The sequence below is a fragment of the Crassostrea angulata genome, chromosome 2 (genome assembly GCF_025612915.1).
Source record: "Crassostrea angulata isolate pt1a10 chromosome 2, ASM2561291v2, whole genome shotgun sequence".
Lineage (NCBI taxonomy): Eukaryota > Metazoa > Mollusca > Bivalvia > Ostreida > Ostreidae > Magallana > Magallana angulata.
Genome location: NC_069112.1, coordinates 55,648,101 through 55,667,295, shown reverse-complemented (window position 1 = coordinate 55,667,295; position 19,195 = coordinate 55,648,101). Strand labels below are relative to the sequence as shown.

The 19,195-nt window shown below is 31.0% G+C and overlaps 1 protein-coding gene and 1 pseudogene across 1 annotated transcript; both read left to right on the top strand.

Moving 5' to 3' along the window:
* Positions 1–3,072: 3,072 nt before the first annotated feature.
* LOC128174518 (adhesion G protein-coupled receptor E3-like) overlaps positions 3,073–19,195 on the top strand; it is a 48,383-nt pseudogene continuing 32,260 nt past the window's right edge.
* LOC128171619 (protein draper-like) lies at positions 11,101–19,133 on the top strand. The gene is made up of 10 exons (XM_052837408.1): positions 11,101–11,228; positions 11,890–12,120; positions 13,520–13,774; positions 14,035–14,172; positions 14,854–14,991; positions 15,141–15,281; positions 15,486–15,623; positions 15,905–16,057; positions 16,246–16,348; positions 16,435–19,133. Exons 1-10 carry the CDS (start codon positions 11,171–11,173, stop codon positions 16,595–16,597), a joined length of 1,518 nt encoding a protein of 505 aa, XP_052693368.1. The 5' UTR covers positions 11,101–11,170; the 3' UTR covers positions 16,598–19,133.

The window sequence follows — 19,195 nt, the reverse complement described above, 5'->3', positions numbered from 1 at the left end:
AGTGCAGCCGTGGCTGAGATCCTCGGCCGTGGGCGAACGATAGATTACGTAAAGGTACAACGCACAGACCCACACAGCTCAGAACCCAGTAAGCCTTGAAAATTGCAGTATAATGACCTTACTCTATCAAATAGAAGTTATTTATTTTAAACTTTAAACCCACAATTTATCTTTATCTATTATTGCTTTAGATTGAGAATGACATTGCTGTTATTAATTAACTGAACGATTTCTTAATTGACACCCAATCGTTTAATCCATAAAAAAACATATGTAATCAAAACGAAAAAAATTCTTGGGTTTGCGGATAAATAAACTCATATATGAGAGACGCAACTCTCGTGTATTAGATAACCCCTGACCGCTAGGTAGTCCAGCCGCGACCATGGTGACCGATTTTCTCGGCCGCGGGCGAGGGAGAGCTTACGTAATGGTACACACCAGCTCTGATTCAAGGTAGATTTTAAATGTATGGATTAATAACTAAAATGTAATGCATAGATTTTTTTTTAATTCCATATTTTGTGGTTTACTAGAAAAGAAAAACAATGATTTGTTTTCCAAATCCCGTTTTTAAGGGTTGAGCATTATAAGAACTTAACCAGTTAACAACAATGACTTAAACTCCTAAAAAAGCACGTATTCTAAAAAAAAAATTCTTATGAATTAATGCCGTTTGTATAAACCAGCATACTTTCTGCGGTGACTTTATGCGTGTTGTACGCGCAAAGACTTTCGTTAACTTGTCAAATGAAAACAGGTACATGTTAACATGTAAAGCTTTTTACACTCATACTACACAAATCACATACAAAATAATATTGTTACGACCTTTATGAGATCCCAACAAACAACTTTTCCAGCGACAGCCATATCAAAATCCTAACCGTTTTTGAGTTATTAAGCAAAATTTTTTAGGGGCCATTGGCCCTTAATTTAAGGGGCCAGTACTTTTTTATTGGTGTCAAATGAAAGCCCTCTATATTTTGCACAACTTTTATTCTACATGTCTTAACAAAATATTTTTCGTTTAAAAGATATACAGGAAAATATGTCTAAATTTTCGCACTTTTTTGAATCCTGTTTTTTGATCCCCTACCTTTTCCTAAATAAAAAACGTAATCTAAAAACAAAAACAGATGTGCACAACTACAATGTCTCTGTTATTCAAATTCGTTGGATTCCCATTCCCTGCTATCATAGTCTCGGAGCCTTTGTCTGGAAACAAAAGGCCCTAAAAAATTTTAAAAGGGGAATAACTCTTTAACGGAAAGAGAATTCTAAATTTTATGAATTGCTTCAGATAGTGTTTTGTAAAGTACATTAGCCCTGAAAATTTGAGCAAAAACCGTTCAGAAATAAGCAAGATATGAAGCCTCAAAGTTCGCGTCTAGGAAGGAAAAAAAAAAATAATCTTTCCCGCACAATAATAGAAAGGTCTTCCGTTGGAAACGGAAGACCTTAACAAGTTTTGTTAAGATTCGGACGATTTAATAATAGTGAATACGTGATCGAGAATGTCCATTCATTAATTGCATTTCTTTCTGGCTATTCTCATAATTCATTTTTGTTAAGAAAAAAGCTGAATTGTCATTTTCGCCGTTGTATTACATTTTAGGATTTTTTCCAATTGTCGAATAAGCCTGAAAAGTTGCAATTGTTTCAATCGATCTAGGAAATCTAACAGAGGCCTCTTACACGCGAAACGGAAAACAGAGCGTTAATTGAAACTCTGATAATCATAATGCTATTTACTAGATGTACATTGTTAAGTTGTTATTGTAAATGTATTGACAAGCCAGAAACAATATCATTATGACAAATAATCATATCTTTCACAAAAGGATAACATGCATTTAATAATTTATTCGGGAAAAGTAAGCTTTTCTTCATTATCTCGCTAGTAGACATTATCCTTAATTAGAAAAATAAATTTAGCTGTCGATTTTTCTCTCTCCGTTGTTCCTAACATGTATATTCTCGCATATTAAACGTTCAGAAAAAGAAAGTTCTAAGCTGATGTTAGCTGGATTTAATGAATTCTGTAGTTAAGTGGTTGGTGGCTATTTGCCACTTCATTGAAGATGCAATACTCGAAACATGTGAAGCTCATATTTCATTGTGATTAAGAAACAACTAACACCAGGGTATTGATGAGTAAAAAGACAAAATAAAAGAGAGTTAATTTAGAAATGAAAAAGGTGACTTCATATATTTTTTTTTAAATCCACGGGATCGATTTGTTTATTGTTTAGTAACTGTGATGATACATATACAATTGACGAATTAGTTGTAAGATATATATTGGATGCATTGTTGTCAAAACCTTCAAGTGAGAAATGTTCATACAAAAAGCTAATAAATGCAACAACCTGCATGTGAAAAATAGCTTGGACCTAACCAACGCTTGTGCAATACTAAAATAGTTTCATCAAACTTCAGGGAACCGTAAATATCGAGTTAAATGTCAGCCATCTTTGGCATAGTACTACGGATGAAAGCATATAAGAGAGCATTATAGGATAATGCCAGCATTTTTTTATGAATCTGTAGGTTTAGCTCCTTCTTTTTTGGCGCCCACTCATTCTCGGCGCTGCACTATCACACTACGACAACTACCTATTAATGTCCTTGTTGGATTCGTATAACGGCAGTCGCATGCAGTGGTGTGATGAAAACAGTTCAAAAGAACATTGAAATGTAAGTTTGTTTTTTATATGACTATCCTAATGATATATACGGTCTTGCTTTTGGTATGTCCATGTTCATTCTTAATATCTTAATTTTTATTTCTCTTTCTTTTTAAATTGTTTGTATTTTCTAACAATATCTTTACTTATGTAACCTCTCTGTCTGAAGTTTCGACGCGCCAAGTATATTCTATTTTCTTAAAAATAATAATGAATTTTTTCATTTACTTTTTACCAATTACAATGTCAATCAGTCTGTTCTAACTTACACACCAGTATTTTATCAGTAACTTTAAGCTGATGTGTGCTTTTTTATGAAATAATAATTAAGTTTTGTAAGTACAAACAATGCTTCAATTACACAATTGGGACACAAATCAAAATGAAAGAGCTACGACAGTATCTGTAATGCATGTGATAAGGAATTTATGAAGGAAGTACTTTGATGATATTATCTGCTTGAATTGTGCACTTAAGTGTTTGAGAACGAAAGAATTTTTTTTTATTTAAGTACAGTTGACAAGAGTTTTCATATCTTAGCAGAATCATATCTAAGAATCTGAAAATGTTCTCTTGAATAACGGACGGTAATTTTTGCGTTCAAAGGCAAAATATGTCCGGTATTATAGAAATAGTAGCAAATACATCAAATTAGGTTCCAATTTGTATCGATTATTTTTTTTTATTATACTTCTTACATATTTAATTTAAACAATATTTTATAATGCAAAAACATTACAAAAAAAGATTGGACGGCAGACAATCTGTATATTGTGCCCTCTCTGTAAAAAGTCAATTTGACAAACAGTGATGGTACAATGTATTGTACATCTTACATATTGAGAAATGCATCAGGAATATAAAGATGAAAAAACACATTTTGATAATTAAGTCTAGATTAAGATATAACAAATCACTTTAGTAGATATAAAACAAATTCTGCCATAAAAAGAATGTAATAAGCAACAATGTTTATTGTGGGCAATCTTAAATGCGAAATGCCAACATCAATATTTGATTAAATCAGAAATTACATTGCAAAAATTCTGTATTGAAATTTAATTCATGTTAGATCAAAGCAAATGCTAAAGTATACACCACAATAGCTCTATTATTTTTTTTTTTTTTACAAATGTTTGCTTGTTTTAAAACGTTAAACAATTTGATTGAATTATTTCTACTGCTTTCAGCGGTCGTCAGAATATAGTTAAGACAATATTTTGTCTTCACTTTTGTCTTTCATCAAGCTTTGCCTATGGTGAGTATACATACTATTTACAATGTATAAATGTTTTATATGTTGTTTTTGATAATTTCAGGGCAAGGGGTATCGCTAATCTATTTTTTTTTTTTTGGGGGGGTTGCATTCATAAAGTTGAAAATTTTATGAGATGTATGCCCGTCTTTTTGGGTTTAATATGTTTCGTTATGCTGTCCAAGATTTGAATAGATATGACAATCGAAACGTATTTATTGCATTAAAATTTTGTTATACATCAATAATCAATCATTTTTTCTGACAAATTTTAGCCAAATGTCTAACGTTTAGATGTTTTCAAAAGACAATTACGACTGTCAGTATAGTTTTATTGAAACACGTCCAGTCTGGTTTCTTTCCAAATTCAACTTCTTTGACTATCACATGACCACGCCATTTAAATAATTAAATATTAAATAAAAATATATATTGTGTATTTTCTGTAATTCTCCTGTTGAAACGGACGTATTTTCCTTTTATTGAATAGAAAAAAAAACTATTTACTAATATTTACCGCTGTGCAATTATAAACGTGCCTGCATTTTATTAAGGGAGAAAATTCATTTACATTCTTCTTCAATTACGTGCTAAATTGTTCACATATACAACATGTAATCCAAAAATTACTCGTTGTTTAAAAGGAGAGTAATATATGTTCTTATACTGAATTCTATGGATATATATATCTTAGTCTTTGAACATCTAAATGGACAAATTGAGTTTGTACAAATTTTTGATTAAATTTTAGGTCTAAGCAGATAGATAGTTTTAATCATGTTAAAATTTGACAAAGCTCGAGCCTTATTTTCAAATATAACGGGAAAATTAGAGTGCATTAACAAAAAAACCCCATTAACAAAGGAAACAAAGATTTGAAGAAAAGTTTACTGATATAGACGTATCACATATGTAAAAAAGTAAGGCACCAGCTTTGTTTACAAAAAAGAAAGAATTGGGACCTATGTATTGCTTCTCATTTTATCAATGGCCATCAAACTATATCATACATCATATATTATTACAAATATCTTTATTCCATAAAAGATGATGGTGCAAACAAAAACTCATGCAGCATTCAAAATGACATTAAATTTTGTAAGTCAGCCATCGATCTTTAAATCAGCTTTTTTTTTAAAAGGCTAAATTTGCTACAAACCATTGTAAACTAATATTAAAGTATGTTATAATCGATCTTCGGTTTCAACTTAATTCTGGGCAAAACTATGCAAAAAAATTGATGAAAGGAAAATATTTTCTTTTGGTTAAAACTTAATTTATGACTAAGACATTACACATGTAAGAACAGTTGATAATTTAGTACAAAGCTAGATGTTGGAGGATATAAAATCTCACAATAACAACATCAAACGGATGAATTTCTTTGTTTTTCATTAGTTAATTGAGTGCTCAATAAAGAAACAGTTGGGTTATATCCACGTCTATTCCGTTACACCGTTGGTTCAAACAAAGCTGTAGATGGGATAAAGCCAGATCAAAACTAAAGTGATGCACAATGCTCATTTTCAAAGACAGAAAAAAGCCACCTGGTGGGTGAATCTAAACAGTGTTTACAACATCAATGATATCTGGATATATTACGCTGATGGTATGTTTATGTATATATCGTTGAAAGAGTCACTTTAAACACATTTGAAACATTACACATAATGTCATGCAACAGGTCTTTTCCATCGTGGTTAAACAAAGGCTATTGGCTGGGTGAAGTCTTTGTACATGTTTTATTGATATTCATATATTAATAAATTTATGCCATTTTCTGCAATGTTCATTGTTTTTATCAACAATCTCCTCTGTGATATGTATCAACGTCTCCGATTTAAACACGAGTAAACAACTTTACCCTCTTTTCTTTTTTTATTTCTGAACTTTTCCATAAATACGTTTGTCAACAGTCTATACATAATAAGGTATAATGCACCCTCCTTGAACATGTCAAATTGTCAAATTAATTAAATTTAACAGTAACATATTCATGTAGGCTCACCTATATTTCTGATTAAATTTTTCTTATCCAAAGACGTACTATTCGATTATATTAATTTTAGTAGGGACTTCTAATGATACAATATTTACAAATTTAACATTATATATATAACATTGCTTAAGAAGTGCATATCTAAGCACAGCTTAAACCTGTAAATTGGATGCACGTCAACTTTATTTGACTTTGCTCTGCAATTTCATTGGAAAAGATTGCCCACCGCCCAGATTGTAAAGAGAAGACTGCTTTAACGTGTCCCCAGGACTGTCGGTAAGGCTTCTGTGACATTGCAAATGGAACGTGTCTAGGGTGTGCTGATGTTTACAAAGTATACAATGTAAAGCCAGTAAGTATTGCTCTATGGTTGTTACAATCCTAGTAGATGTACATGTATGCACTCGGTAAAGAAAGAAAAAAAATATACATGTACCATCATAACGTTGGTATATTTTGATGTACAAGGCATACTGACATACATCCGTTTTGTATTTTAACATAGCTATCGTATGTCTGCCAATTTATATTTGCACGAAAACCGTTTCTATAAAAGATATATTCGTTTTGTAGCTTGCTGTATATTTATTATACAAACAAAAAACAGCACAATAAAACCTTGGCTTTAGTAATCCTGCTTTAAGGATTAGAAATTGATGTCAAAAGTAAAAAAAAAAAGATAAATTACGTCGATTAAATGTTGTATTCTTTGTTTAAACATATAAGGAAATAGGTCAGATATTAGATAGGTTGGTATTGTTGTACCGTATTGTGATTTATTATCAGCTGAAGCTTAACATCTATCAGGTGTCTCCAACTCATGCTTCCAAATGAAAAATCTTCTGTACATCCTCAGTGCATTGTTTGTTATCTCTTTTGCAATCAAAATTGGATTAATGGTTCGGTAAGATGTCTTTGCATAATATGATTTATTTGTTTTTTTTCTCTTGATATACAGGTACATATAATTAAACACATGACAACACTGAGATTAGATATTTATGCATTTTGAAATGTCTATCATTACAGACTCCTCAGACTCTGGATGAACAAAAGGCACATTAAACCTAAGAAAACAGAAATATTACCTGACAACAACTTCATATTCACAAATGCTGAATATGAAGTGGTGGAAAACAATGCAGACTATCAAGAATTAGAAGACATTTTTCAACGCTCATTATAATAGTTTGTAAACTGATATAAGCAAATAAATACATTTTCGACATAACTGATATTATGTAATTATCGGTGCCTTTGATGCCAATGGCTAATTTTCCCAAGTAGTGGTATCGTATTTCAGTACTTTGCCATGTTATTACATACATACACAAGACGTTCGTTACATAATCTGCGAAATTTGTAACAACAAGCAGTGACATCCTTTAATGAAAATTGGATTATGTATTGATAAGTTTTAATATTTTGACAATTTTTTAAAACATTGTTAATTTGTGAAAAAATCACGACTCGTAACAAAAAGAGTACGTGTATTTCCATTGTACTTGATACATTTACTTCCTAACTAAGTACATTTTAAATTCTTTATAAGCCCAAAATTTCCAACTTTTACATGTGTATATACGTATCAGTATTTCAATTTCCTGGTATAACATGAGGAAATTAAATGATTTAATTTTGTTTTATCAGTTATGTTCTTGAAATAAACACTGTTCATCTTTGATTTTTTAAGATATCATAACCGTATCTGTGTTTCACGTTAAGATCTTGTACAATTAAAAAAGGTTGATTTCTTATTGTTTTTTATTCAATAACTCATAATTCTAAGTCACTTGTATGATGCTATTATTTAAATTCTGTGCTTTTATTCTAATTAACAAATGTTTTTTCACAGTGCCGCTTTCGTGTGTAGAAAACAGTAAAACTTTAAAAATTTGATTGCATGTTATTTTTTCTCAATATTTATAGTTTTGGTTTGTTATAATTCAAATTTAATCAGGGTGGTGGTGGGGAAGGGGGGGGGTGCACTTTGCTACCACGTTATAATAGATATACCTTATATTTTCAACTGTTTTTGTTTGTGTGTTTGTGTAAATTATACAATGGTTGGTTAATGGCCCCTGATTTAACCTCACGAAACGAAGTCGAGTGAGGTTACTCGGGGTTGTGAATCCCAAACCATGGTATCCTTAACACAACATCATACAACATAAGAAGTTGAAATGTATGGTATATCTATTACACATTATATTTTACACAACATCACAAAACAGTTAAACTATGTATGAAATATGTGTTTCAACCTGTGCTTTATCTATTAAATGGTTCTTTTGATGCCTTCGTATTTTAAATTGAGATCATTAAACATTTGTCTTAACGCATACAAAAATATCCCATTGAGGGTCCCAATGTCGGCGTTACTAACCTTGCATCATTTTCAGAAAATGAGCAAAAGTTTGTCACGTGTTTGACTAGCTGTAGTTTATTTATTGTTTTCAAAGTGACAGAGTGATACTTGAAAACCTCTATACATATTTTTTAATGGACATTGTAACCTAAATCATCTTCGAATTCAACAATGCATTGTAACCAGATTGCGGTCAAAGTGTAGATTATGTTGAACAGAATACAATGTAGACTTTTAATCTTGATTTCTTGCATATTTATTTCATATGAACCTGTGATTAATTTTAATAATGAACCCAGTCACATTTGAAACCCCACTGACGACGGTTGTTGAAAATTAATTCGCGCAACCGAATAAAAGAACGACATTTGCTGTCGACGGATCCCCATGTGTGCGAATTATGCCTTGTGAAGTTTATCCGAATTTGCGATTTTACCGCTGCGGAGGCAACCGTGTCTCGATATAGAAACAGAAAGGGATGTAATTAAACATGCCACTCCTTTATCATTTTTCTCGAAAAAAAATGTGTTGGGCTAGTGGCTTTCTATATGGAGTATTGAATGATCGCTAAAATATTCCCATTCATATTATTTCCTATAGTGGTACCCTGTTTTTTTGCATTAAAATGTGTTGACATAAAATGTTGTTATATTTTTTTCTATTCTCACAATTTGCATTTATTCCATACGGGATACTTGCATTAGCCCATATTGGATAACTGCAATGCATTGAGGTTTTAATGTTTTATCCACAATTACCTTTCACATATGGGCAATGGGGGCAATGTAAATTAAGTCGCCATACACGCACATAACACCAAAATGAAATAAAGAAAATGTGGATGATGTTTCAATTGGGAACAGGTGCGGATTTAGACGTGGAGGGGTTTGGACCAACCCCCCCCCCCCCCCCCCCCGCGCCCTGCAAAACTCATCAATTCGATTTATTTGAGTTCATTTGGGTAAAGAGATGCAACAGCGATGCACGTGCGCTACCGGTGATGAAGGGAATTAATGCTTGATAGTAGAACTGCCCTACCTTAGCTACCTCCTGTCTATTCTCTTCTCTTTTAAAGGCTTAATTATCGTGTATTTCAAACAGAATTAAATTTGACACAACGAATCTCTCTCTCTCTCTCTCTCTCTCTCTCTCTCTCTCATTTTGACCATGGAATGGTGATACACTACCCAAAAAACATTTGCATTTGGATTGTTATTGTTGAGGTTGTAAATCTTCGATGGTTTTCTTTCCATAGTTAAAACCACACTCAATCTTAATTTTTTAGTTTAAACAGATTTTTCCTTGCGAGGCGATTTTTACGGAACTGGGGCGAATACTCTACGGATTAAAATGCATCGGGGAGAACATCACTAATATTATTGTTTATACTGTTTGGGGTTAATTCATCTAAGTTATATTAAACATGATATAAGAGAAATAAGATAAGAGATATATAAGACATTTACTTGAAGGTAAGAGCAAGTACGCATTTTCTTTATTTAGAACAGTTTGATGTTGCTAGGATACAGGTTTCAGATCGATAATTTGATTGGTTAATTTAAATATTGAATGTCGAATTTCGAATCTTGAATTTTGAATCTCGTATATTGAATCTCGAAATTCTCCTTATAACATGTCCCCCAGAATAGATTTATATCAAATGAGTATATTTTTATTGCATATAAATATATTTCTTCTTATTTGATGGTTTATTTTGTTTTTAACACGTCTACTTCTTATAATTTGGTATCTCGTCCTGTTAATGAAATATGATTACAATTTAATCAAAGATAAATACATGTAACGGATAAATATCTGTAACGGATACATATCTATAACATATATGCTTCTTTAAGGTCAAAGTTGTATATTCACCTGATAGATTATCATTAATATGATGAATTATATATTATAGTTTGAGTACAACTCTTTAAAATGATACTGCATTTGTAACTATCTCTTTTGGTTTTACTTCACACTCCCCTGGTGTATCATTCCTGACTGTACAAATGTAAAAATGTAAAATTAAACTGACTGAGATACATTTGTTTAGTTTCTTGTTTTGTTTTGTGTGTTTGTTTGTTTGTTTTTTGGGGGTTTTATTTTGGGGGAGGGGGTGTTTTTTTATTTTGTTTACATTCCTCGCTCAGATTTTTGTCTGGTATACAATTCAAAAACACTTCATAATAACATTAAAAGCATATAAAGAGTACATTTGTAAAATAATCTAAAATATGACATTAATTATATTTTCGTATTACTATTATTCATCGTTTAAATACATATGCACTGCACTTTGATATATTTTCAAAAATCAAATCAAGCTGAAACAGTGTCAATTATTTCTTTTCTGTGCATTATTTTTCTACTTGATCATATCATAAGTAGCTGCATTTTCATTCTTTGTTCCTTTTTGTGCCGAAGAGAAGATTATCAATAAATTTCAACGTTTCAACAAACAATCATGCTCATACATTAGTATATGGTGTATTACATTTATTGATTTTTAAAAAGATGTATAAACATGGAAATTGGTACATAAGGCTATTAATTATAGCATATGAAATAATCTATTACATTAAAACCAGGGACGGTTTACGTTCAATTAATAAATGTTCGTGCTTTGTCAGTATAATTAATTTCTTATGATCTTAAACGTTATTGTACATTTTTGATGCGCAATTGTATGCCGCAGATACTTATACCTATACAAACCAAAATAAAACTATATAACTTAGACATGACTCATGATCATTGAAACAAAAAGGTCAACAACACTTTTCCCGGAACTAGGTTAAACATATCACGTGTATGTTTAAAAAAGAATTAAATTTTCATTAGTTCCTTCCATTTTAGACATGCATTTGCTCTGGCTGCATTTATTTTTCCATTTATTCATCTTAATCAATGCATACGGTAAGGTATTTGCCTTTACATTTTTTTCCTAGTGCGTGATATTTCAATTTTATTTAAAATTATGAGTTATTCAGTCTATCTTTGTTTTGAAGTGTAAGGATATAATTTTATTCAAAATAAATAGCAGTTGGAGTCAACATTTTTAGCAAATATACAGTAACACTTGCATTCATGTCAATGGCATTTTAAACCCTACAAATTTGATATCCTCATTAGATAACTGCTTAATCATAACTGTTGCCATTGTTTTACTTGTTATATTATGACACAGACAGGAAGTTAACTCTACATTCCTCTTAAGAAAAACAATGATTTAATGATGTTTTAATAACCTTTTTTCGTATGTGTGAAATGGCTTTGACTCTCAATGCATAATGTGAGCATGTTTTGGGAATGCTTTAATCAATTGAGGCTCGTATGCAAACATCATAAAAAAGAACTAAGACAACTTCCTGTAAAAAAAACATCCTTGATGTTTCATTAAAATAGAAAGGCTCACAAATAGATGCATATGTTTTAAATTTGGTTCAATAAAATTTAATATTTTTTTCGATTAAAACGATAGTGTAAAAATTGCATCGTATTAAAAAAAAAAAGAAAGAGAGAAAAGAAAAGAAAAAACGCAATTAAAATCATTAAATAATAATATTTTCCTATCAAGAAAATATTGCTCTGAGGAAACCAGCATGGCAGCGTTTTCCCTATAGCGGTCGACATTGGTGGGGAGCAGATCGTGCTGTGGACGGACGGTATTCAGACCTATCTCAATATGACAACCAGTGTACAATATCCGGGAATTATCACCAAGTTGCAGAATGGAGGGTGGATCTCCAAGAAGTCCTTAGCATGCATCATATTGTTATATACTATAGGACGGACAATGAGCCTTGGGGTACTTTATATATATATATATTATATTATGAATATAAACCCCGGCTGGGGCGGAGGTGGAGGTCCAATAAGGTGAATTTCTCTGTGCTTAATGTATATCTTTATCATTCACGTTGGGCAGGTATATGTCAATTTGAGAGTTATTGCAATAATTGTGCTTATTATATGTATATATCTATGCAGTGTGTATCGTCCCGATCCTCTCAAACTGTCGTTTAACTGCATTTCACCTGTATCTCAAACGACCGTGTAGTGAGCGACCAGCGCGCTAGTTTCCCTTCGTCATCGAAAGCAAGATTTTTGTCTTGCCTAGATGGCCCAGTGGTTAGCGCCGTGGCCGCTCACTGCTAGGAGAATGGGTTCCAGAGGTCGTGAGTTCAAACCCCGGCTGGGGCGGAGGTGGAGGTCCAATAAGGTGAATTTCTCTGTGCTTTATATATATATATATATATATATATATATATATATATATATATATATATATATATATATATATATATATATATATATATATATTTTATATACATGTACAAGGAACATGTACCATCTTCCAGTTATTGTTGAATAAAGTGTCGGATGAGGAGTAAACAATCAAAGGACTATATATGATATGGTCCTAAAATGGCCCCCTAAAATGAACATCATCATGTTACTGTAAATCTTTTATGTTTTAGTACAGATATATATGTGATGTGTTTACATTATATTCATTTTGATTCAAGTGTCCTAAATTTAGAAATAGGACATCGTAAAGACAACTTTTTCCCGCCATTTATGTATTTTTAGCATAAAACAGATTGTTTTCAAGCAGTTTTTCTTTCAGAAAACATAGAGCGCATGCTTGAACAAACGAAACGTTTTAATCAGAGATGTATCTAGCCACAACTAATGAATGACAAAAATATTTATCTTGATCAAGCATGCGCTCTATGTTTCCCATTCGTTAAAAGATAAGAAAAATGTCAATGTTTGACTGATTTTGCCTGAATTCTAAAAATAGCGTCACTTCTGACGTCATAACTGCCATTGAGTGCAAACAAATCAAATAAATATATGAAAAATAAATTTTATATCAACTCTTCTAAAAAATAAGTTAACTTTTTATTGTACCCGAAACACTTCAAAAATGGCGAATTATGGGAGCCCAATTTAACTCATATCATATATAGTTCTTTGTTTAAATTACTAAATTACATTTACACTTATTGATGTGTGGGTTTTATACGTTCAATCTAAAATTTAAAAAAAACACAAAATATGCTGGATTTTTGTGTTTTAATTACTGTTGTTCATAATAATCGTTAATATAAACTCAAAAGGAACGAATTTCCAAGTTTTAACTTATATTACAAAACCTTAACTGAAAATGTGGGTTTTCTTTAAAGATGTTATTTCAACAGGAAATCCTAGTGAATACTCGGGACGATTTTTGGGGTTCTCTGTCTACGTATCAAACACAACGAACAAAGAGGACGGGATTACTTGCTTCAAAGACAGAAACTTTACTAGAGCAACAATAGAGAATCCTTTAACGATAAATTGCCCTAATCATGGACGTTACGTCATCTACTATAACAATAGAACACAGCCCCCGTTTCCTTCTGGCTATTCTACAGATGGAGCATACAACGAAATCTGCGAATTTGAGGTTTATGGTAGGACCTAGCGGCGACTATTTCAGCATAAAAGTTGTTTTCATTGTTATTGTTAAAATTCTTTAAAATGCTGTAAATATCCTTGTCTAAACGAAAGCACAAATAATAAGTGTTTTATCCCTTTTTATCAACAAAATAAGAATAATCAATCCTATAAAAATGAAAAATACCTTACGTGCTGCTCTTAGATTTAATTTTTATACACTGTTATATCATTAAATGATCATTTCAAACATATTGAAATCATCATATAATTTAAGGTTGCCCAACACAAGGATATTACGGAGAGAACTGTTCTTTATCGTGTCCACAGAACTGCCAGGAAGGTCACTGTCACATCGAGGATGGGTCCTGTCTGGGGTGTACTGATGGATACAAGGGTCCAACTTGTAATGAACGTAAGTATATGCAACAAATATTATCATAGAAATAACTTTTAATCGAACAGTTTTAAAATTGTGTATCCAACCTGGTTTAAATTTTATTTAGAGAATGTTGATTTCGGTTTTATATGCGTACTTAGATAAAAGATCCATTACAGTGTCTAAGCCAATCAATATCCGTACTGTAACACATTTTAAACGGGTTCATGTCTAACAAATGTCATGAACATATAACAACATATTATCTAGAAGGTAGTCTAACATTTTTTGTTGTTGTAAAAACTGACTGATATTCAAAAAAAGTATCTTGCAACAACCTTTTTTTAAATTATGTATTTAAGGAAAAATAGGTATATGTAAAAAAAAAAAAAAAATAAAAAATACCAATTTAAAAAATTAAATTATTAAACACTTCAATGATTTTGTTTAATAAGTTGCGTTTCATATGTATAATGATGAAAACTATTTTAAATTTATGTATGCCCTTCAAATGACCAATCTTTTGACAATTATCTAAACTTCAATTTGTCTGCGATCCGTAAAAATGGTTCAATAAAACTCTTTACAATACACTTTACTTAAACAAGCATGACCCATAACCAAACATATTTCTATTACCCATTGAACTTCTTTGTTACTCAGACTAAAAATTTAATCTTTTTGCTCAATTATATAATTCTAACATTAATATTACAGAATGCCACGGCAAATCGTACGGTCAAGAGTGTCAGCAAAATTGTGGAAACTGTAAAAACAATGAACAGTGTCATCATGTGAACGGAAGTTGTATAAACGGTTGTGGCAGTGGATTTTATGGCACAAAATGTGACCTAAGTACGTACATGTTAAATTTGTTTTAAGTATATGATCGTACATTAACCTCTTTTACCATTATATTGTCTTCATATTCTAAACAGATAAAATAAAATAAGCAATCTGTATTAGTTATATATCAAAAAATGTCTTATATCGCAATATCGCAGCCTGCCCTGAAAGTCGATATGGCTACTATTGTGAGGAGCACTGTAACATCAACTGTGGAGTTCCATACAGATGTGACAGGGTGACAGGGCAGTGTGAGGGAGGATGCCAAGTTGGTTGGGAAGGGGCCACGTGCAATACACGTACACAGTCATTTTTTTAATGTTTATCAACATAATGTATTTAACAATAAAGAAGTACGATGTAACAATCTTAACCAATGAATCAAAAATAAATTCTGATATCGTAAACATTTAAAGCAAAATTTATGTACAATATTTTAATTTACACATGTTGACTTTGCTCTATTCAAACAATAAATTTCTATTTTTTGCTGCATTTTGCAGAATGTAATGAAGGAAAGTTTGGTCAAAATTGTAACCATTCGTGTGGACATTGTCTTGACAATGAACAATGTAATTACATCAATGGTACATGTCCCAATGGATGTGATATTGGTTATCAAGGAAGTCAATGTACACAGGGTAATGGTAATGTTATAGCTCCTAAAAATCTATGATAGATGTTTTCGAGGAACGAATAGAAAAGAAATTTGTGAGTTGTTAACTGTCGGACAAATTAAGTATTTAATTTAAAAAAAATGGTTTGTTTGTTTTGTTTTGTATTTATATTTCAGTTGTTAATCCATTCTGAAGATAAACTTGAATTAATCCAGTAATAAGAAAAATTATTCAAATTGTAAAGAAAAAAAGCCAAAACAAATATGCTTATAAATTCAAAAAAAATGTTTGATCTTGTTGTATAGTTTGCAGTAATAATACACATGGAGATAGATGTTTGCTTAAATGTGGGAACTGTTTATATCTGTACGGAGAACAATGTCATCACGTGACTGGTCAATGTCCACGAGGATGTGACATTGGCTACCATGGCGATCGATGTGACCAGGGTGTTGAAGGTAATGTCACTTTCATGTAAAGGACAGTAATCGAATATGTTGGAATAGTAATGCTGTTTAAAGTAACAATGAATGAATATAGCTTTTAACTTCAAAAATTTCAACACTAACGATTTGTATTTCGTAAAAAATAAATCTGAAAAAATAGAATTTGCTTTAATCATATTTTTTTTAAAACTTGGAGTCAGGTTTAATTCATCCTGTATCTGAGAGCCAATTATCCACTTCACTCTATGTCTGTACGACATTTCTTATCTTAAGTGGATTACCAAATGCCATTTTTGTTGTCAGGTACGTTTAAATAAGTATACATTATGATTTTTTTCTAATTTTTTAATATCAAACCAGGTTTTAAGTAATTTTGAAGTTCTATTAAGATTTCTCAGAGAACGAAGAAAGACAATGCACGAACATCAAAAGAACTTGAAAAGTGAAAGTGAAAGGAACAAAGAGTTGGATCACTCAATGCCTATCCCCGAGTGTTCGCACAATCAATATGAAAACTTCTCTCTGTATGAGGAACTTGGGATATCTAAATAGAATAATACTTGTTCTTGCCTTTGAAAAAAAACCTTTGCTGCGCAAAAAAAGCCCCCCCCCCCCCCGATGCCTACCTGCCTGAAATATTAAAGATGTTTTTATATTATTCGAATGAAGAACTATTTTCTCCGAACAATAATATGGTGATGGTGATTGTAAAGTTATTCCATCAAGCAAATTTACCTTAATCCAAAACAGGGAAAATAAAATTGAGAAGTATTCAAACTGTAATCAAATTTGATCAATTTTAAGCCATCATGTCTTTTAAAAGTATGCAGCATTCGTTAAATATCATTTGATAAAAACGATAAAAACAATCTTTTTCTTAAAAAAAAAACATTAAAAATTAAGAAAATACAATTCAAGTTTGTTTATAAAATATTCGTTGTAAATTTATCCATGGTAAGGATCCAAAGACTTGTATTATTTAAGCTGCCCTTAATTATAACGTGAATTTCATTCTCTTTTTATAAATTTTGGATTGTCGTCCTTAGAACAGTTTCTGTTATTTTCTGTTTCTAGGTCCCGATATAGTTTTTGTTATTAATCTTTACACTTGGAAATATTGCTTTCATTATTACTTTAAGAGGTACTGTTTCAAAGCTTACATGCATTTTTTTGTTTACTGTTATTCCTTTCCTGTATGGTTTTTATTTGTTAAAACAGTTATTTGACAGCGGGTTTTTTTTTATCACCTTGTGTTGCCGCAACAGTCGATCAATTTCAAATCATTGCCAATTATGACCGAAATGATTTTGGATACCTTTTAAATTTCATTAAGCAAAGAATCAATTTCTGACAGTCTTATGTACTGTATTTAATGATACATGTATTTTATATTTAAATTGAAATATCGTTTGGGTAGTCACAGCAATGTTTTTGACATTCATTTATATATTTAGTAACTTGCTTAATGGTATTTTGTCTTTTGTGTATTACTGTGATGTCATTGATATTCAAGGGTATCAATTTTCGTGGATAAAGTGAAAATCACAGTTTCAAGGATACGTAAATTCGTGGCCAATGACCATATCAACACAAAATATTTATTGAAATTGCATTTCAATGAACATTATATTTCCTGGATCAGCTCAACAACAGAATCCACGAAAATTGGTATTCAACGATCATTGATGAAATCACAATTTATTATTCGTAATTTCTTTAACATACATTTCTAATAATGCTTTTATTCATGTAATTTGTACACGCCGTTCCCAATTCTTCACACAGGGAAAAACTTTGCATTTTTATTACAAAAATCATTGACTTAGTCTGCCCTCCTTAGAATCTTCAAACACAATATATGTATATCTGTATGCAGTTAGCTAATTATGTATATATGTCACTTTACTTGTATTTCCTTTTTGTACTGTAACACAATATCCTCTGACGTCATTTGAACATTGTATATTTTTTCTGAGCCTCAGATACCATCTTTAGTATGACCATAGTGAATAAAGTGAACTTGAATTTGAACTACACCTAGAAACCTATTTTTCTTTTGCACTTATATATTATTACAAAGGCTATGCATATCGGATTTAAACTTGTTACACCTATTTTTCACTATTCGAATGTGCTATGTTGTAACGTAAACATGATTTACTAAGTACAGAACAGACAACATTTTTTATTATAATCATAACTTACAAAAATAGTTCAAAACTTGGCTTCTATGGTCAAACTAAATAATTCTGAAGTGATAGTTACAGCATTAAGATAAAAATGAAATGTATTTTTAATTATGTTGTGTAAACATTTAATCGATATCATTTCATAAATTATAGTTGAAATGTACATTTGTTCGTTTGCCAGTCATGCAAAGTCTGTGGCAACGGACTTTAAAATATTACGCATTCTGACTTGTTACAAAATCAGCTCATATTGGCTTCTCTTTTCAAGGTGAGTTAAGTTTGGGACCAAATCAGACCACTTTGATCTTTTTTTCAAAGACAATAATGAGTGCAAACATTCATATCTTTTTCATTTTCTATTTATTGATGTCGCATTTATTCAGAATAAGTTTTTTTTTATAACCGTGTTAAATCTGCTCTATAGATACGACATCCAATGATACAGTCAAATTACCAATATATTAATCAAATAATCAAATTGAGTACCTGAAGAATGCAACCGCATCTTTTCTTCCCAAACATCATATCATATTCTTGAACTTTGATAAAAAAAAAGTTTAGTCATAGAAAAATAAATTGATCAATGCAATCAAAAGCCTTTTCCATGTTCTTATGAGTTTCTAGTCATAAAACCACTTCTCACATTTAATCTTAACAAATTATTTTGATGTAAAAAGTAAGGTAGCTACATGTACAGCTGTTAAATTAACTAGTTCATAAAAGGCATTTGAGAATGCACTTTTTGCATTGATTTTCAAAAAATATATCAGATTAAAACTGTATTGAATAAAGATATTGATTATAAAATATACAAAGAATTATAAAACACAAAAAAGGGAAAAAAAAGAAAAGACATGATGGTTACTCTGCGCAATTGATGTGATATTTTGACAACAGATCTGAATGAAATCCCGAACTTTGTTGTTCATTGTGCAATTGCAATTCAGAATAGCTAACATTT